At 40.9% G+C, this 22,313-nt stretch overlaps 1 protein-coding gene across 5 annotated transcripts in view; it reads right to left on the reverse strand.

Moving 5' to 3' along the window:
* Nucleotides 1–22,313, reverse strand: part of ATP8A1 (ATPase phospholipid transporting 8A1) — a 234,308-nt gene that overhangs the window by 99,560 nt on the left and 112,435 nt on the right. For all 5 annotated transcript variants that reach the window (XM_055588440.1, XM_055588437.1, XM_055588436.1 and 2 more), the window contains one exon: nt 3,133–3,271. In XM_055588440.1, coding sequence (XP_055444415.1) covers nt 3,133–3,271 — 139 coding nt within the window. The remainder of the gene's footprint in view (nt 1–3,132; nt 3,272–22,313) is intronic.

The raw sequence follows: 22,313 nt of genomic DNA on the forward strand, positions 1-22,313 counted from the left end.
GCCACGTGATGTGAAGAACTGACTCATTGGAAAAGACCCTGATGCTGGGAAAGATTGAAGGCAGGAGAAGGGGACGACAGAGATTGAGATTGTTGGATGGCATCACTGATTTGATGGACATGAGTTTGAGCAAGCTCTGAGAGTTGGTGATAGGGAAGCCTGGCGTGCTGCAGTCCATGGGGTTGCAAAGAGTCGGACACAACTGAGCAACTGAACTGGACTGAAATGTTGACCATTCTAGATCTCATAAATCCCTCTTTCCTGAACTCTGGACTCTCACATGGCAGTGCTTACTTTACAGCAGAAATTTAGGTGTAAAATAAACATCTCCAACTTAACACATCTAAAATTAGGCTCTTAACCTCCCTTCAGAAAGAAGGAAGTTTTCCCTCCAGAAAACTCACTCCTCCTTTAGTCTTCCTCATTTGGTTAATGGCAACTCCATCCTTCAATTGCTAAGGCTAAAGCACCTTGAAGTTACCTGGGATTCCTTCCTTTCTCCCATACTCTGTGTCTAATCTATCAATCAATCCTGTTGGCTGTACCTTCAAAAACACATTCAGAATCCAACCATTCCTCACCACCTCTATTTTACCACCCAGGTCCAAGCACCACCATGTCCTGCTTGGATTAATTCAACAGTGTCTGGCCTTCCTGCTTCAATACTTGCTTCCCTTTGAGTCTACTCTGAGTCTAGCAGCCAGACAGATACATAGAGTTTTTTTTTTTAATAGGAAAGTCAGATCAAGTGTTTCCTGCACTTAGTTCAGCACCATGCAGTGGTTTTCCATCTGAGAGTAAATGCCAAGACTGGACAACAGTGTAGGTGGCTGCATCCAACCTGAGCCGTTGCAGCGCGCACCTCGCCTCCTCTAGCCCTGGGCATATCTGCTCTTTCTGTTGCACAGAAGACAGCTGTCCCGAATCATTTGAGTGACAAGCTCCCTTTCTTCTCATAGGTTGTTCCTGGGCTTTCCCTTTTTCAGTACTTCTTCCTGACTTCCTGATTTAAAATGGAACCCCTCTGTGTAAAGTGAAAACGTTCACTTTTCCCTTTCATGCATTGGAGAAGGAAATGGCAAGCCACTCCAGTGTTCTTGCCTGGAGAATCCCAGGGACGGCGGAGCCTGGTGGGCTGCCGTCTCTGGGGTCGCACAGAGTCAGACACGACTGAAGTCGACTTAGCAGCAGTAGCAGCAGTGTAATGCCCTCTTCTCCTTCCCTGCTTTATTTTTCTTTAGAACAATTATTGCCATCAAGTATATTACGTGTTTTTCTCATTTATATTATTGTCTGTTTCCCTGACCAGAATCTGAGTTCCGGTGGCAGAGGTTCTGATACGTTTTGTTCTGTGTTCTTAACTGATGCCTGGTACCACAGGCACCATACTCATTTGCTGAATGAATGAATCTTACTTTCCTTTTTCTAGGAAGAACTTTTAGGATTCTAGAAGTTAAGGGTTACTAGAAACCACCACCCTTCTCTCCTTTTCATAGGTATTTTCACACTGGCTACATATCCAGGACCATCCTGAGGACTGTTCATCTTCCCCACAGATCACTCTTAACCACCATACATTCCCCCTCTATCTGTAGTTACACTACTTTATCATATTTGCATTTTCCAGGTCTCCTGATATCCAGGAGATCAGTCCTGGGTGTTTTTTGGAAGGAATGATGCTAAAGCTGAAACTCCAGTCCTTTGGCCACCTCATGCGAAGAGTTGACTCATTGGAAAAGACTCTGATGCTGGGAGGGATTGGGGGCAGGAGGAGAAGGGGACGACAGAGGATGAGATGGCTGGATGGCATCACCGACTCGATGGACATGAGTCTGGGTGAACTGCAGGAGTTGGTGATGGACAGGGAGGCCTGGCATGCTGCAATTCGTGGGGTCGCAAAGAGTCCGACATGACTGAGCAACTGAACTGAACTATGAATTTATAGTATTCATAGTTTAATATAAATACTATATTTATAAGTATAGTATTTATCACAGAATATACTGATTACTCACATTTATAAAAGGAATATTAGCTAAAATCTTTTCTTTTTAATATATGATACTTAATGACTTTCAAAAAAGATGGTTTTAGTTTGTGAATACTCCTAAAATGGTTTCTTTAATTTTGGGAGAGTTTTGTGTGTAATTTGTATCATCAGTATCATCCAGAGGTTGATGTCAGGGTTCACAGAGCTCAGGCAACATACTACTGCTGAATTTGGGGGGGAAAATGACTATTTTTCTTGCACATTATTGGTACTACAGGCCTCTACCAGCAAACATTACCTTTCTCCTCTGTTACAGACTGAATTGTGTCCCACCTCCCAATTCATATGTTGAAGCCCCAGCCACCAGTGTGACAGCATTTGGAGACAGGGTCTTCAAAGAGTTAAAGTTAAACGAGATCATAAGGGTGATCCCTCATCCAACAGGACTAGTGTCCTTATAGGAAGAGGACAGAACACCAGATGCGCTGTGAGCATCCACAGAGGAGAGGTCAGGCGCGGACACACAGAGATGTGACCATCTGCAAGCCAAGAGGGGAGGCCTTGGGAGAAACCAACTTGCTGACATCTTGATTTGGGACTCCAGCTCCTAGGACTGCGAAGAGATAACTTTCTGATGCTTAAGTCACCTAATATGCCATATTCGATTATGGCAGCCCGAGCTGACTAATATAAACTCTTTTTGTGAAATCAGAATTAATTGTTAGATCAATGAAAACTGGCAAAACCTTACTTCCTATCTCAGAAATAACCTTTGGTCACATAAACAAGTGTCAGTATAGAAGCTTGCCATAATTCTAGTCTCCAGACTCCGGCAGACAACTGCAGAAAGTTCATTCACGTGTGTCAATTATGGAGGTGAATTAGGGGCAGGCAGAGTTCAAAGGTGAGAGAGGGCACTATGTGGCTGCAAGAGCTAAAGTTTGGCTGTATAGATAATCACTGCATCTTATAAAGGGGGCACTGGGGCCATAAGTAAATAGATAAGCTGAGTGAAACTACGAATAAGGAAATCTCAAAACACTAAATCTTTCAAATTTTGAAATATCTCAAATCTATCTTCTAAAATGTATCAAAACATGTTAAAAAGCACCATGACATAAAGTTTAAACTAGCTGAATTACCAATGTTAATGGCAGTTTCCTGCTTGTCTCCCGTAAGGATCCAGATTTTGATGTCTGCTTTCATTAGAGTTTCTATGGTTTCAGGCACTTGATCTTGTAATTTATCCTCAATGGCTGTGGCTCCCAGTAGTTGAAGATTCTGAAGAAAAAGAGCAGCAACATTTTTAAGATTAAGAAAATGGTTTAGAGTCTTTAGGAACAAAACATTAAAGTGTTTTAAAATCAGAGACTAAATGATAATCTATGAATTCAGTGTGAATTCCAACTATCCCACTGAGTTTTTTCTCTCAAGGATTCCTAAATCTCAACCAGTACTTCTGACAGAAGACTGAAGCTACTTTCCTCCCCACTAAGGTAAGGAACTGATTCTAAACACACATACACACACACACACACACACACACACACAGGTAGAAGGAGGGAATCAAAAACAGTTAAATAGGAGCAGGCAGCTACTAAGAAAAAATAAAAACACAAACTATGGAAGGTCACCACAGTGAAGAATAATCCAAGTGACCTGGTTGAAAAAGAGCAAAGTTACATGCTGACATTATTAAATGACAATCGGATACAGAGTCAGGATATGTAGACACACAGTACAGTTAGGATGAATAAAGGCGCAATAAACAAAGCGACCGCATTGGTCTCTGAAAGAAAGAACAGGCTGAGTGTTTTTTACATGGTTCCACGTCGGAGTCCATTAAAGATCTCTTGCTTATTTGATGGTATCTTTCATATAAGACTGAACACAACCAAAACACTCTGTGGAAAGCTGTTCCAATCTCGGACAAAGAAGAATGGTTTCTTCTCTCAACTTCCTAAATGGAGGGAAAGGGAGAACAATCTCCTGGCTGCTAGGGAACCCTGGCTTGCCAAATGGAAACAGCTAATGGTGTTTTTGTCCTAAATACATAGGTATGTGCAACGATGGACTAGGATTTAAACCTATCTATCATGTGACCAGGCATTGTAACCACTTGGGAACCCTTCCAATGGTGTTCTGCAAGCCACAACAAACTAATTCCTAGTCTTAGGCATTTCCCCATAACCTAACCTCCAGAATGAACTACTTCAGCATTTATCTTTCTTCTCAACCATTCTCTTCCTGCTTGCCTTCATGTTTCATTTCCACTATCAGACAAGGACAGAACAGATACAAGGGAAATTATTGCAAAGGATAGTGTCTGGGTTGGTAATAACGAAGAAGGCATTCCACTTTCTATTTTTTTCTCTAACATTAAGTCCTATTTACTTTTCATCAAAATCCAAGTCTAAAAATAGCCCCAAGTCTTGGTAGGTATGGAAAATAAAGTTAAATATATATACAAACATGTAAAATTGAGAGAGTGTGTGTGGGTATAGTTGCTGAGTCTATTACTTAGGAATGTTTTTGGCTATAAATAATAGGAAAATCTGACTAAAAGTAGCTTAAGTAAAGTTCCATATTTCTTACATCATTAGTACTGAAGTGGGTATTTTGGGCCAAAGATGGTTGGCTTGACTATATTTTCTCTCCTTCTCTAGATCTCTCTCAGTGTCTCAATGAGACTGTCACAGCTGCAACCTCCACTGTGAGACAAGAATAAGGAGGTGAAACCAAATGCATCCATCTCTTATTTGAAGAGCAAATTTATAAAATTCCTCAGCGTATTTCCAAAAATAGCAACTTGCCAGACGGTGCTACACGGCCATCCCTAACTATCAACATTTAACTTTTCTAGACCTAGTGGAGGTGGCAAGGCAGAACGGGGATGGGAGTAGGTAGTAAATTAGCCAGTTAACAGTCTCTGCCACAATGCTGAAACGTAGACGTGTGCACATGCATCCAGTCCAGTTCAGTTGCTCAAGTTGTGTCCAACTATTTGCGACCCCATGGACTGCAGCACGCCAGACTTTCCTGTCCATCACCAATCTCAGAGCTTACGCAAACTCATGTTCATCAAGTCGGTGATGCCATCCAACCATCTCATCTTCTGCTGTCTCCTTTTCCTCCCCCTTCAATCCTTCCCAGCATCAGGGTCTTTTCCAATGAGTCAGTTCTTCCCATCAGGTGACCAAACTACTGGAGTTTCAGCTTTAGCATCAGTCTTTCCAATGAATATTCAGGACTGATTTCCTTTAGTATTGACTGGTTGGATCTCCTTGCAGTCCAAGGGACTCTCAAGAGTCCTCATCAACACCACAGTTCAAAAGCATCAATTCTTCAGCGTTCAGCTTTCTTCACAGTCCAACTATCACATCCATACATGACTACTAGAAAAACCATAGCCTTGACTAGACAGACCTTTGTTGGCAAAGTAATGTCTCTGCTTTTTAATATGCTGTCCAGGTTGGTCATAACTTTCCTTCCAAGGAGTAAGCATCTTTTAATTTCATGGCTGTAATCACCATCTGCAGTGATTTTGGAGCTCCCCAAAATAAAGTCAGCCACTGTTTCCACTGTTTTCCCATCTATTTGCTATGAAGTGATGGGACCAGATGCCATGATCATAGTTTTCTGAATGTTGAGCTTTAAGCCAACTTTTTCACTCTCCACTTTCACTTTCATCAAGAGGCTCTTTAGTTCTTCTTCACTTTCTCCCATAAGGGTGGTGTCGTCTGCATATCTGAGGTTATTGATAGTTCTCCCGGCAATCTTGATTCTTCCAGCCCAGCGTTTCTCATGATGTACTCTGCATAGAAGTTAAATAAGCAGGGTGACAATATACAGCCTTGACATACTCCTTTTCCTGTTTGGAACCAGTCTGTTGTTCCATATCCAGTTCTAACTGTTGCTTCCTGACCTGCATACAAATTTCTCAAGAGGCAAATCAGGTGGTCTGGTATTCCCATCTCTTTCAGAATTTTCCAGTTTATTGTGATCCACACAGTCAAAGGCTTTGGCATAGTCAATAAAACAGAAATAGATGTTTTTCTGGAATTCTCTTGCTTTTTCGATGATCTAGCGGATATTGGTAATTTAATCTCTGGTTCCTCTGCCTTTTCTAAAACCAGCTTGAACATCAGGAAGTTCATGGTTGACATATTGCTGAAGCCTGGCTTGGAGAATTTTGAGCATTACTTTACTAGCATGTGAGATGAGTGCAACTGTGTGGTAGTTTGAGCATTCTTTGGCATTGCCTTTCTTTGGGATTGGAATGAAAACTGACCTTTTCCAGTCCTGTGGCCACTGCTGAGTTTTCCAAATTTGCTGACATATTGAGTGCAGCACTTTCACAGCATCATCTTTCAGGATTTGAAATAGCTCTACTGGAATTCCATCACCTCCACTAGCTTTGTTCGTAGTGATGCTTCCTAAGGTCCACTTGACTTCACATTCTAGGATGTCTGGCTCTAGGTGAGTGATCACACCATCGTGGTTATCTGGGTCATGAAGATCTTTTTTTGTATAGTTCTTCTGTGTATTCTTGCCACCTCTATCTTGCCACCTTAATATCTTCTGCTTCTGTTTGTGTTTGTATATACACGCATGTATATATTTACATGTATACGTATGGACATCAGATCAGATCAGATCAGATCAGTTGCTCAGTCGTGTCCAACTCTTTGCGACCCCATGAATCGCAGCACGCCAGGCCTCCCTGTCCATCACCAACTCCTGGAGTTCACTCAGACTCATGTCCATCGAGTCAGTGATGCCATCCAGCCATCTCATCCTCTGTCGTCCCCTTCTCCTCCTGCCCCCAATCCCTCCCAGCATCAGAGTCTTTTCCAGTGAGTCAACTCTTCGCATGAGGTGGCCAAAGTACTGGAGTTTCAGCTTTAGCATCATTCCTTCCAAAGAAATCCCAGGGCTGATCTCCTTCAGAATGGACTGGTTGGATCTCCTTGCAGTCCAAGGGACTCTCAAGAGTCTTCTCCAACACGATAGTATGAACATAGATACACACATATCCTCCACTGCCCTGATATCCCCCACTGCCCTGCTCTGGCTCACCCTATAAGCCCAAATTCAAAAGCTACTGCTTTTTTGAAGTTTTCATTTACTTCTTAACTCAAGTTTTTCCCTCTGCTGTGCTCTGATAGAGCTTTGCCATTTTTACACATCTTGAAAGTGAAAGTGTTAGTTGCTGGGTCTTATCTGACTCTTTGCAACCTCATGGACTATAGCCTGCCAGTCTCCTCTGTCCATGGAATTCTCTGATCAAGAATACTGGAGTGGATTGCTATTCTCTTCTCCAGGGGAGCTTCCTAACCTAGGGGTTGAACCCAGGTCTCCTGCATTGCAGGCAGATTCTTAACCATCTGAGCTACTAGGGAAGCCCTTAATTTATCATATTAAGGTTAACTGCTTAAATGTATGACTCTGGTACTTTTGTTCAAAAGTAGGGACCATGTCTCCAAGCTCCTTGTTTTACAAATGAGGTGACAAAAGCCCAGATAGGGGCCATGATAAACGAGAGTGAATACTGGGGTAAGATTATAGAAGGGTAGGGCTTGAACCAAGATTTCCTGTATCGCCCATCCCCTTCTTGTGCCTTCTGTCAACAACGGTGTCCAGAACAACAGTCAGCTCTCAGTCTCATAAATATTGGCTGAAGTAAATGAAATGGGCATCAGTGTGTTAAGGGCTAGTAAGGACTTCTTTATTCAAGTACTTCTCTACTCAAGTAATATTAGGGAGAGGAACAAATGGAGGTCTCGCTCTGGTTGCAGGCTGATGTCCCAATTTGGCAACAGGGAGGGAAGGGCCCTGTTTTGGGTATATTCCTTGTAAGAATGCTGGCCTGAGCACTAAGTGCTGACTCAAGGAAGAACCCTGTAAGCCCAGGTACTGAGGTGATGCTGAAGAAGGGCTCTGGGGAGTCTTTTATAAAGAAACTGAAGTTTTAAATTGAAAGAGAAAGCATGGACCATGTCTTATTCATCTTTATATTGTATCCCCAGAACACTGATAGTCAGAGTTTGACATATTTGCAGAGAGTGAATGACAAAGAAAAAAAAACAACAAAAAACCCCAAACACCCAAATCCAAATGTTCTAAAGTACTGTTGCAATCTAGACCATTTTCCCTTCAATATACTCCAAATAACTTACGCAGCTATTAGGTGCACTTGATGCATGACTTCTTAGTATATAATATATACGACAGGAAGGCAAATTTCCTTCTTTAAAAACATGGCATTACTTTATTATCTTTAATGGGAAGCAGATTCGAAATCTATCAAAACCTGATGAATAATTATCATCAAGAAGTTCAAGAATGAAAAGGAAGACCAGTTCAGCAGCAACTATGCTAGTCTCACAATTGATGAATTTCAACGCTGAGACAATGATTTCATCAATTCTTTCAGCTACTCTTAGGGCATTAGTAGCTAAATCATTCTGGCCCACATCCCAGCAAAGACCAGGATAGAGCTGTTTTCAAATGTTAGATGTTCTACAGAAAGCATGATAAGATTTTTAAAGGATCTCATGAAAATAGTTGAGTAATACATGCTCTCAAAAATTTTAAACCAAAAAGTTATTTTTTCACAAAACCCTGGGGAAGATAATATGAAAGCCAAGATGTGAATACATTAATTAGAAATAAATAAACAAATATATTTGTATGTTTTCTAGTTCTACTCTAAGGGGATAAATGAGCACAGGAAGTACATGGGTATCCACTGCCGTGAACAAGCCTAATAAAAATAAAATGACTGCACGGTGGAGATTATATTGAAAGCACATTTGAAAGAAGGAAAGCAGCTGGTTTTGTACAGGTAAAAAGGAAACATTTTTCAAACCAGGCAAAAATAAAGCACCAAAGATGTAGGGCCAGCAATGTACATGTTGAGAAATGTCCTAGCAGGTTAATGTGCAGCGTGTTGGTGGCTATGAGAACCGGAATTTCTAGTGAAACATTTCTGAATAGTCAGCAAAACTGCAGTGGGTTTACCTTGCTGCCTGTAAAAGAAACACTGCATCTGAAAGCTGTTCATTTCCCCTTTATCCTGAGAGCTCCTCGAGCAGGGCACTTACTAATTTTAGTGGACGGCTCTGCGGCTTCCTTTCCTTTGGCTTCGATGTCATTTGTTGTGAGATTAGATCTTGAGTGATAGACTGTTCAGTCTCTGGAAATTAATATCTTTAGCTACATAACAATCATTAGGAAAAAAGATTTGAACTTTGCGTGCTTTTCCTGATCTTAACACAAGAGTGTTTAGGCCGTAATCAATTTCATCCCAAACATGTATTACCTTACACAGATGGCCACTAATGGTCACCATGGGAATTACATATTCAGCTAGTGTTGAAACGTGATAAAATTCCCATGGCATTTACGGAATTAAAAAAAGAAAAAAGCCTAAAACACTAATTTTACTTTCAAAATGTAACTGTGCCAAAAGTTATAAAGGTTTCAGTTGATGCCTCTTTGACATAGATTTAGTTATCACTGAAAATTATGAAATAATATTTATTTACCCAGTAAAGTCCTCAATAATCTTATTTTCTCTTTTAGATGTTTCTGATGTAATTTTTTTTAAAAAAGATAAAAACATAAAAGTTCTACCCTAGTAAAGATAAAAAGCTTCATGCAGAGTACTTAAAAACTAGGGGAAAATGTATTATGACAGATTTAGAAATTACATTTTTTCCCCAATACATGTATATTTTACTAAATAACAGAACCTCAAAGTGATTTATTCCATGTTAACAAATATTGTCTCAGGGTTTAGATCTATTTTGGATTTTTTTTTTAAAGTTTGTGATATGTTTCTAAATGAGAAAAAGCACAGTAACTTGGGCTTCAGATTACAACACGGACTATTTGGCAGAAGTTTCTTTGAAGACAAATAAAAGAAATAATACTGGCAAATAAATGTTATCACTGGAGTAAATATGGATAAATACTAGTAACATTTGGCAACCTTTATTACAACATAAAATAAGATGTGATTCGGAGAATGAAGAAACATTTCTGTAGCCGAGAAATATCAGATACTGTTAAGTGCTCACAGATTCCTTCAGTTAGCAGGGAGGTTGAGTAAACTATATAAGACTGAATCAGGGTGCAGCTGAGCTGGGATGGTAAGAACAAGACACCAAGAATAATACACATCCCAGGGCAGCGAATGAGGAGCGAACCTGAGATTAAATGAAAGTTAGAATCTTATATAAACCATCACGCTCTGAAACATTTGTCTCTGTTGCTCAGTTCTTAGTTCTCATCTGTTTCTATGAAGGGGTTTCAGCCTCAGTCCTGAGGCTCTCTGGCCAGGGGCGCCTGCTTCCTGTTTTCCACCTGTATGCCCCAGATTCACACTCTGGGACGGACTCCCTTCCAATCACACACGCATGCCTGCATTCACACACACACACCCCTATGCATGCCTGCACTGTCTCTCTCTCACACACCCACACACCCTTGCCATTCTGGGCAAGACAGTGGGACACAACCAGAGTCCCTTCCTTCCTGGGATCTGTGCTTCAGAATCTGTTTTTTGGGTTGCTCCCTGCCTTGTTTTCTGACTGTATGCTCCTTGCTTTACATTGGTATCTGTTTCTCCTAGCTTCTGCTGCCTGGCAGTCATCAAGCCCCAAGTACTTAGCCACAGGAGTAGGAATGGAGAGCAGGGGTCTTCATATTCTACCTGAAGGGCTTATTACACAGATCAGCGGACCCTATACCCAGAGCTTTTCACTGAGTTCGTCTCTGGTGAAACCTGGAAATGTGCACTGGTAACTAAGCTGCTGGTTTGAGGACCTAACTGCTCATCTCCAGCAAGGCTGACAAAACTCCTTCTATCAAGTGACAGATGGTAAATATTTTCAGGTTTGAGGGTCATACACTCTGTGCTGCAATGACTCAATTCTGTCATTGTAGAGACAATTTGTAAACACATGGGTGGAGCTATGTTCTAATGAAACTTTATTTACAAAAACAGGTGGTGAGTGGAAGTGGTTCTTGGGCTGGAGTTTGCAGACCCTTGATGTGGAATAGTGGCGAGCAGCCCATCTCTGCACCGGCCTCCATTCTGACTGATCAGTCTTGATACTTCCTTGGTCAGCTCCAACCCTTCTTCCTTAGCCTGGCCTTAGGTCCTCCGGTCCCATTTCTCTCCTCTCCTTCCAATCCCAAACTACAGACAAAGCCTCTCAACTGTAATATATGATTACCATCAGAGAAAAACAGTACTCTCCCTAAATAATCACATGACTATATGCTATATACGATCTTAAAAGTAAACACAAAATTTTCTGTGCATACAAAAGATAAACACAGGAAATAAGTATTTTCTTAGTCTGGGTGGCTCAAAAAACCCATCCAACATCAGTTAACATCTGACCTTAAATCCTAAAGAAGAATTAAGACTTAGCCAAGCACTAGGGAGAGGTGGGGAGGGATGGGTGAAGAAATTCCAAACAGAAGACATCACATGTGCGAAGATGTAGGTATGCTAAAGCATATTGTGTTTGAGAAGCTGCCATTTAGTCAATATGGAACCGATAAATGAAGGGAGGTATGTGATGATTTAAATAACGCTAATTTAATAGGGTGGTTCTGATGATAAAATTGGATCAGTCATCTCAAACTCTGAATAGTAAGTTAGGAAAACGATGAGCCTGGAAGAGCTGGCAGGGAATGAAAATCAAAGTGGTTATTTTTTTATGTTGGGGATTCCAAAGGCACAGAGCATCTGGAGAAGAATTTCAGAAGGGGAGGGACAGGATCAGATTTATATCTCAGAAAGTTCACTGGTGTCTAACTGGGGATGGACTGGGAAGAACGGAGGGTGCAAGACCAGTTCAGAGGTTAAGGCAGTCATCACACTTGTTAGCTTTAAAATATGGGAGCTCTGGAATACAGAGTCCCTGATGGCCATGGGCCTCTCAGAGGCATTCCATAATGCTGGCTCTCCAAGACTGCCGCATTCCACTGGACATCATTCACTCTTGGGCTTCCCTTCTCAAAATCACTTTGCACGCAACAAAGTGGTTGCATTTAAGAGAAGAGAAATCTTGTACCTCTGTCCTTTCAGCTAAAGCTGGGCTAGACTGAGTGTTAAATCACTGGCATGCCTCATTGACCTAGTTCTGGAGAAATCGTGCCACCCAGGCCAAGAAGGAGCTTTTATCTTGGTGCTTTTTAAACCAAGAAATCATATTTGGACTCTCACACAGCCAAGGGCTTGCCAAATAAGGTCAGAATTCACACACCCAGCTGAAAAGAATCAGGGTTTGAGGGGCCATTGGGTGTAGCCAGCAAAAACAACACATCCATCTTATCTGAGTGAGAAGACAGCAAAACCCATTGTGCAAAGTCTACCGCAAAGCATTCATAATAAGGGTTTGATCAGCCAGAAAGGAGGAGCGTGGGATTAGAGATCTAAGGGAACACTAAGTACTTTCAGTAAGAAGACTCTAAAAGAGAAGCTGAGGGAAAATCACAACAAGCAAATCCCCACCTTCACCCTGAAGGAGGATAGAGTATATTACATCACACAGGGCACACACAGCTTGTCTCATTTCCTAAGCGGATGGGTCCTGAACACACCATGTCTCCCAATTCCAAGAGCTGATTTCATGATGACTCAACTGTATGAGTAGTTACATTTTATTTTTCAAGATGCCAATGTTTTACATACATTCTTGCTTTCTTTTAAACCACTAGCAGAATGACATATGGATTAGGAACATGCGATTTGGAATTAAGACTGAACTGCAATTTGAATCCCTGCTCAGCCAACTACTGGATATGCTGCTGCCGCCGCTGCTTAGTCACTCAGTTGTGCCCGACTCTTTGCAACCCCATGGACTGAGCCCGCCAGGCTCCTCTGTCCATGGAATTCTCCAAGCAAGAATACTGGAGTGGGTTGCCATGCTGGATCTTCCCAGCCCAGGAATTGAACCCTGGTCTCCTGCATTGGGCTTCCCTGGTAGCTCAGTCGGTAAAGAATCTGCCTGCAGTGCAGGAGACCCAGGTTTGATCCCTGGGTTGGGAAGATACCCTGGAGAAGGAAATGGCAACCCATTCCAGTATTCCTGCCTGAGAATTCCATGGACGGAGGAGGCTGGTGGGCTACAGTCCATGGGGTTGCAACAGTTGGACACGACTCGGTGACTCAACTCAACTCAACTCACTCCCATATTGCAGGCAGATTCTATACCACTGAGCCTCCAGGGAAGCCCACTTAGCAAGATAAGGCTAATAATATGGCTGTACTAAAGTTGGTATAAGGATGAAAACAGATTGTTTATCTCAACTTCCTCTTTTTTTTTTTGTTTTATTTGAGTAGTCAGGTAAAAAAAAAATGTTGAGTACTTAAGACCTAGGGATGTCTATATTTTTTGTATAGCCCACTTGCTTTGTTAATATTAATAAATTACATGTATTGCAAAATGCAACAAATTATAAACAAAAAAAGGTGAGATAAAACATTAGTAGAAACAGAGGTTATAACGTTTTCTTGCTTACCCCAATGGCTCATTTTGCGCACCCTATGTCAGAAGCCCTGGAACTAAATAATCAAGTTAAGGAGCAGAGGAGCAGGGGACGTGGAGCTTAGTAAAGTCTCTAAAACTGGCAGGTCCCCTTAGTAGATAAGCTGACAGACTGCGAATGTTCTTAAGCAAACAGTAAAACAGGAAACTACTGGAATTTGAAACCACGAAATCACCAGCACATCATGTAAATTTTCATCTAGTACATTTCAGGTTTTAGTACAAATGAAAGTGATATTGGCAGCTACTAAGAATAGAACGGGGCAGTTTTATCTGAAAAAGCGTTCAACGCGAATACAGAAGTTACTGTGAATTTGGCAGTCATAAATGCTCAGGAAAAGTTCTGTTTTTCATTAAGCTTTATATTTCTCTAGGAATCCTCTACACGGCTCGCCGCCACACGTTGGGAAGGGTGCTGGACTGCTGTTAGTCACCAGAGTGTAATGGTTGATCTACATTCTGCCACATCAAGGCAGGCTTTAACAAAAAAACAACCCCAGAAATGTCAACCATATGTGGGGGGAGGAATCAAGGAAATAATGTAAAAAAGACCACGAACTACCTCACTGTCCTCGCTCAGTGCCTGTCGCAGCACCCAGGGTGCGAGGTCCTGTCTGCCACGACATTTTCCAGTGTTCAATACTACCTCATGCTCAGCACTGAAACGAAGACAAGGAGTTTTCCATCCTCTTCCCCTTCTATGCCCCCAGAGCCCACAACAGCACCTGACAAGCGCTGGGGCACGGGGCATTTGCATGTGCTTCCCACATTTATATGTTAAATAACTTGGAAAACAGGGTGGTTTTTTTTTTTTTATGACTGAGTCTAAATTTGTAACGAATGGATTCTTTAAAATCCTTATCTGTCTTTTCTAACTGTCTGACTTTTCTAAAGTCACATCCTTAGTGACAACACATTTGAAATCAACATATTCCACGTGCAGAAAGCACGCACTATGTGGGTAATAGAAGGCAGGCTTTCGTTAAGCAAACACTAAGTAAATTTAGCCTTTGAATTAATTATTTAATTGACTCATTAATTTATTCATCAAATATTTATTCAGTGAGGCAGTTCTTGGAGCCACAGAGACAAATAAGATAAAACGACCCTGGTCTCATGAAGCTTCAATCTAGTGGAGGATAGATATTAATTGTGAATTATAAAATTTGTACATATAATACACAACATAGCTTGATTCAAAGGGGAGCTAAACACTGCCCAAACTGTAGCTTCCTGATTAGTATTAAGTTCAAAAATGATCCTCTCTGACCCATAATTAATCAAAAAAAAAAAAAAAGTTGGCAGAAGCATAGCATAAATTTTCATTTTTCAAGAAGCATATTTTGTAATTTATGCCTCAAAATATGAGAAGAAAACAAGAACAATGTCATCATCAGGGAAATACTGTTTTGATCATTGCCCAATCTAGACATGTATTATATAATATATCTCATTATTTTCTGCAATGCTCAAGATAAATAAGTTGCTTTTGTAAGCATCTCAAATGACTACAAGGCAATTCACATAATACTAAAGATATAATTGCATTTTCCTATTGAAGCAAATAAATATAAAAAAATTTTCAAAAACTCTATTTACCATAAAGGAACACCTTCATGTTTCAAACAATGGTTTAATTATAAAATATTCCCCATAAGTAAGATCAGAACTCTTTGTACTACTAGTTTTCAAAGGAACTCATCAGGAAGGTGAGACATTTCAGAGAAACCACTGCTACAGAAGTATAAGGCTTGATAATTATTCTGCTGTTTATTTGCAATTTCTCCCTGACAAAATACAAATAAATAAATTCTTAACTTAAAAAATAATCTAACATTTAAAGACACAGACCAACACTATAAGTGGTTTCATAATCTAAATTATAAATCCAAATACGCTGCCCTTCAAAAGAAAGAGGCTAAAGAAGGTAAAGCAGGTCAAGTGTGTTGTCTGAAAAATGAAACAACTGTAAATTTTCTCAAGTGGTGATAAACAGAGACAAAGAGGTGTTTCCTGTCCACAAAACCCAAGCGATGCTACAATTATCCTCAAACTGGGTCAAGACACCTCGAGTATATGATGTGATTCTCATAATCCCTTCTGCATTTTAACTATGTGAACCTTCTTGTTCCTGAACGTCTTGGGTTTCCCGGTAATAAATGTCACCTTCCTGACCTTTATTTAGTAATAGAAAAAAATGTTTCAGGAACATCTTGAAACAACTCATAGCATTAGAAATGATCTCTTTTTAATCCTGAAAAGTCTAACATCTGAATGAAAGTGCTGGAGTCCAAACTATCCAACCGTGTAGCAGAGATGTTGATGACATTACACAGATGGATGTAAAAGTCCTAAATCCTCTAACTATGACTGTCACTAGGGAAAAGCCCATCAGGAGCATTTTGTCCAGCCTCCCACATTCCCTCTCCTTTACTGTACCCTGGAGGTAAAGGGGGACCTTCCAGAGCTCACATGTGCTGGGTAGAAACGTCAGAAAGCACTGTGCCACAGGACAGATGGCATAATCTCCTGGGAGGTTCTTGGCCTATTTGGATATATTTTTTCAGATTATGCTAGGAGTCACAGCCCCCAGGGAAAAAAAGGCTTTAACTAAATTTTGAAAATGGAATTACTTGTTTGAACGAACACTGGAGGGATAACATAGACAGCAGGGTGTAACCTTAAACATATTACACAATTGTCATTTATTTTGTAACATTAAAATACATTCTTGTTTTCAGGAAGAGCTCTACAAATCTTTTGTATTTTGAATGTCTTTAATACAATGCCACAATACCATTAATTGGTCATCGCTACTGCAAATACGTCCAGCAATGTCCTATGTATGACCACAGGATGACCTGATTTTTTGTTGAAAAGTGAGGGAAAGTATCTAGAGCAATTTTGAGAAGCATGTTTCCTAAAAAAATTTCACAGACAAGAGGACTATCATCCGGTTTCCAAACTGTGCTCCACAGAGTCTCAAAGTCCTGAAAAGCCTCTCATGGACCATGATGAGGGCAAGGTAGGGTTGTCAGGGGAGAGCCAGTTAGGGGCTTCTCCCCACTCCTCCGCTTGTTAACCAGCACAGTTTTGCTTTTATATATTCTATGTATTAAAAATATGTTAAGTATATTTAGGTTCCTATGCAATATTGCTCTTTACAGCATCGGACCTTGCTTCTATCACCAGTCACATACACAGCTGGGTATTGTTTTTGCTTTGGATCCATCCCTTCATTCTTTCTGGAGTTATGTCTCCACTGACCTCCAGTAGCATATTGGGCACCTACCGACCTGGGGAGTTCCTATTTCAGTGTCCTATCATTTTGCCTTTTCATACTGTTCATGGGGTTCTCAAGGCAAGAATACTGAAGTGGTTTGCCATTCCCTTTTCCAGTGGACCACATTCTGTCAGATCTCTCCACCATGACCCGCCCATCTTGGGTTGCCCCACAGGCATGGCTTAGTTTCATTGAGTTAGACAAGGCTGTGGTCCTAGTGTGATTAGATTGACTAAGCCAAATTGGAAGTGGCCAAACAAGAGATGGCAAGAGTGAATGTTGACATTCTAGGAATCAGTGAACTAAAATGGACTGACTGAATTTAACTCAGATGACAATTATATCTACTACTGCGGGCAGGAATCCCTCAGAAGAAATGGAGTAGCCATCATGGTCAACAAAAGAGTCCGAAATACAGTACTTGGATGCAATCTCAAAAACGACAGAATGATCTCTGTTCGTTTCCAAGGCAAACCATTCAATATCACAGTAATCCAAGTCTATGCCCCAACTAGTAACGCTGAAGAAGCTGAAGTTGAACAGTTCTATGAAGACCTACAAGACCTTTTAGAACTAACACCCAAAAAGATGCCCTTTTCATTATAGGGGACTGGAATGCAAAAGTAGGAAGTCAAGAAACACCTGGAGTAACAGGCAAATTTGGCCTTGGAATATGGAATGAAGCAAGGCAAAGACTAATAGAGTTTTGCCAAGAAAATGCACTGGTCATAACAAACACCCTCTTCCAACAACACAAGAGAAGACTCTACACATGGACATCACCAGATGGTCAATACTGAAATCAGATTGATTATATTCTTTGCAGCCAAGGATGGAGAAGCTCTATACAGTCAACAAAAACAAGACCAGGAGCTGACTGTGGCTCAGATCATAAACTCCTTATTGCCAAATTCAGACTTAAATTGAAGAAAGTAGGGAAAACCACTAGAGCATTCAGGTATGACCTAAATGAAATCCCTTATGATTATACAGTGGAAGTGAGAAATAGATTTAAGGGCCTAGATCTGATAGATAGAGTGCCTGATGAACTATGGAATGAGGTTCGTGACATTGTACAGGAGACAGGGATCAAGACCATCCCCATGGAAAAGAAATGCAAAGAAGCAAAATGGCTGTCTGGGGAGGCTTTACAAATAGCTGTGAATAGAAGAGAAGCGAAAAGCAAAGGAGAAAAGGAAAGATATAAGCATCTGAATGCAGAGTTCCAAAGAATAGCAAGAAGAGATAAGAAAGCCTTCCTCAGTGATCAATGCAAAGAAATAGAGGAAAAAAACAGAATGGGAAAGACTAGAGATCTCTTCAAGAAAATCAGAGATACCAAGGGAACATTTCATGCAAAGATGGACTCAATAAAGGACAGGAATGGTATGGACCTAACAGAAGCAGAAGATATTAAGAAGAGGTGGCAAGAATACACAGAAGAACTGTACAAAAAAGATCTTCACATCCCAGATAATCACGATGATGTGATCACTGACCTAGAGCCAGACATCCTGGAATGTGAAGTCAAGCAGGTCTTAGAAAGCATCACTATGAACAAAGGTAGTGGAGGTGATGGAATTCCAGTTGAGCTATTTCAAATCCTGAAAGATGATGCCATGAAAGTGCTGCAGTCAATATGCCAGCAAATTTGGAAAACTCAGCAGTGGCCACAGGACTGGAAAAGGTCAGTTTTCATTCCAATCCCAAAGAAAGGCAATGCCAAAGAATGCTCAAACTACCGCACAATTGCACTCATCTCACAAGCTAGTAAAGTAATGCTCAAAATTCTGCAAGCCAGGCTTCAGCAATATGTGAACCGTGAACTTCCTGATGTTCAAGCTGGTTTTAGAAAAGGCAGAGGAACCAGAGATCAAATTGCCAACATCTGCTGGATCATGGAAAAAGCAAGAGAGTTCCAGAAAAACATCTACTTCTGCTTTATTGACTATGCCAAAGCCTTTGACTGTGTGGATCACAATCAACTGTGGGAAATTCTGAAAGAGATGGGAATACCAGACCACCTGATTTGCCTCTTGAGAAATCTGTATGCAGGTCAGGAAGCAACAGTTAGAACTGGACATGGAACAACAGACTGGTTCCAAATAGGAAAAGGAGTACGTCAAGGCTGTATATTGTCACCTGCTTATTTAACTTATATGCAGAGTACATCATGAGAAATGCTGGACTGGAAGAAACACAAGCTGGAATCAAGATTGCCGGGAGAAATATCAATAACCTCAGATATGCAGATGACACCACCCTTATGGCAGAAAGTGAAGAGGAACTCAAAAGCCTCTTGATGAAAGTGAAAGAGGAGAGTGAAAAAGTTGGCTTAAAGCTCAACATTCAGAAAATGAAGATCATGGCATCCGGTCCCATCACTTTATGGGAAATAGATGGGGAAGCAGTGGAAACAGTGTCAGACTTTATTTTTTTGGTTCCAAAATCACTGCAGATGGTGACTGCAGCCATGAAATTAAAAGACGCTTACTCCTTGGAAGGAAAGTTATGTCCAACCTAGACAGCATATTAAAAAGCAGAGACATTACTTTGCCAACAAAGGTCTGTCTAGTCAAGGCTATGGTTTTTCCTGTGGTCATGTATGGATGTGAGAGTTGGACTGTGAAGAAGGCTGAGTGCCGAAGAATTGATGCTTTTGAACTGTGGTGTTGGAGAAGACTCTTGAGAGTCCCTTGGACTGCAAGGAGATCCAACCAGTCCATTCTGAAGGAGATCAGCCCTGGGATTTCTTTGGAAGGAATGATGCTAAAGCTGAAACTCCAGTACTTTGGCCACCTCATGCAAAGAGTTGACTCATTGGAAAAGACTCTGATGCTGGAAGGGATTGGGGGCAGGAGGAAAAGGGGACGACAGAGGATGAGATGGCTGGATGGCATCACTGACTCGATGGACGTGAGTCTGAGTGAACTCCAGGAGTTGGTGATGGACAGGGAGGCCTGGCGTGCTGGGATTCATGGGGTCGCAAAGAGTCGGACACGACTGAGTGACTGAACTGAACTGAACTGAACTGAAGTATATTCAGGCAATATTTACTTTGGGAAAGAGGTTCTACTCTTTAAAAAAAGAGAGACTTGAAAATAATTTGAAAGTCACTAGCTCACATGCTAAAGTCCAATGTTATGGTTGATATAAAAAATAGATCCTGATCACAAGAAAAACAGACTATATAATAAACAAGTCTCATTTAAAGTAGCCAAGGAAGAAGCCCCAATGGATGAAACTTGGGCTTCCCTTGTGGCTCAGAAGGTAAAGACTCTACTGGCAATGCAGAAGACCCAGGTTCGATTCCTGGATCAGGAAGATCCCCTGGAGAAGGAAATGGCTACCCACCCGAGTATTCTTGCCTGCAGCATTCCAAGGACAGAGGAGCCTGGTGTGCTACAGTCCATGAGGTCACAAACATTCGCACACAACTGAGCAATGAACACTTTCACTTTCAGGACTATGGCAGCTAAATTTACAGTCAGTGACACAGCAGCAGAATCTGCTCTGCTATGTTGGAACCTGCCTCATTACCACGTGTGAGAGCAGCTCCCCACAGCTTCCACTGAATACTAACCCCAGCTGATTTTAATAAAGAATGGAAGCTCAAAAGGGAGACATACTAGCACCCTGACTACCTACAGTTTCCAAAGGGTTGGGAAAATCATTTTTTTCAGAAAAGCTTTTAGTTGCAGGGACCCCTCTGTGTTCTTGTTCCTATTCGTTTTCTTCTAAAAGACTTGTGCTCTTCTTCAGTGGGTAAAATAATCTTTTGAGGCTGATTTAAAAAACTATCACTTTCCTGAAAGCTTGTCAGTCACTCCTGGATTTCCTGGAGGAATTAGTTTAGACCATGACACTCAGAGTGTTCCTTATTTGGTTGGGCATCCCTGATATCTAGCATTTATCAATCACCTAATGAAAGTTAATTAAGTTAATTACTGAAAGAAACTATAGTTTCAGGGGATATAGTCCTTATTCAGAACAAGTTGGCTGAATCAATCTCCATCTTTCTGATTTTTCAATAAAAATTAAGAGAGCATGACTTATCACAAAGTAAAAAAGGAATTAGCTATAAATTCTCTTTTCATTTATTTTAGGTAAGAGGTATTAAGAGAGACTTCTGTATCTGTAAACTAAAAATATGTTAATATATGTAATGGATTTCCCCAGGCAGCTTAAATTTCAATGTGACTCACGATCGCCATCTGCTGGAAGAAAGGTTGAATATCTGTTATGTTAAAAGAGGGAAGTCAAAATTTAGTAAGAGTTATTAAACACACACAGAACTGTTAAACCTATAAAACTGAATCTATAAACTCTAGGACATTCTCAGTAAAAACATTAGTCACATTAAACATTCAACTCCAGAATGTGCTCCAGAGCGTTTCAAGTAGAAACAAAATTTAATGGTTGGAATCCACTTAAAATATATTGATTGTTAGTTGTTATATATTAATTCTATCATTGCCACGTGAGAAAAGACTACATTATATTCAGGCTGTGTAGGAAATGCGACAGGAGGAAAAGAATCATCTCCAAGCAGAGTAATCTTTTTTAATTTCTCAAAAGATTATGTGTGTGTGAGTCACTCAGTCGTGCGACCTAATGGACTGTACCCGGCTGGCCAGGCTCCTCTGTCCATAGAATTCTCCTGACAAGAATACTGGAGTGGGTTGTCATTCCCTTCTCCTGGGAATCTTCCCAACCCAGGGATAGAACCCCAGTCTCCTGCATTGCAGGCAGACTCCTTGCTGTCTGAGCCACCAGGGAAACACTCTCAAAGAGTAAGAAAAGCCAAAGATTAAAAATTAGTAATACCATTAGTGCTTTTAAACAATTTGTGACTTTGGAGACAATGAAAGAGATTATGGTCATGGTTTCATAAAATATTATTTTATGTCACTATATGATATTCCAAAGACTTAAGGTTATATACAATATTAGAAAAGAAAGAGAGAAATTCAGTAAGTGGATTGATAACAAGTCTCCTGGTGGGTGTACACATCTAAAATTGGTGGTGGAGCGGGGTTTATCAACTTGGAAGGTTTCATACATTCCATCACAAGTCTTCTGAGGAATAAGGACGATACAAAGTAAGTTCAAATATAAGGGAGAAACGACAAACGAACTAGCTTCTAGGGGGATCTCAGTCTACTGAGGAGATAGGAGGGCAGTATCCAGAGTCACAGGTAACTACATAGCAGAGGACACCACCTCCGGCTGGAGCATTCCAGTCCTGGGGTTACACGGAACAGAGGGCACGTGGGGAGAGTCCAGGGACGCATCCATAGTGCTGGCTACCACGCAAGACAGGAAGGACCAGGAAGCATGTTGACAGAGGAAGAAAAAAAACATGCCAGCCATGACTCACCCGAAGGTGAGATCAACTGTGGCTAACAGGCAGAGCCTCAGTCTATGCCTTACAAGCAGGAGTACAGTTGAAGGAATTATGTAAGTAGCA

Source organism: Bubalus kerabau, chromosome 7 (genome assembly GCF_029407905.1).
Source record: "Bubalus kerabau isolate K-KA32 ecotype Philippines breed swamp buffalo chromosome 7, PCC_UOA_SB_1v2, whole genome shotgun sequence".
NCBI lineage: Eukaryota > Metazoa > Chordata > Mammalia > Artiodactyla > Bovidae > Bubalus > Bubalus kerabau.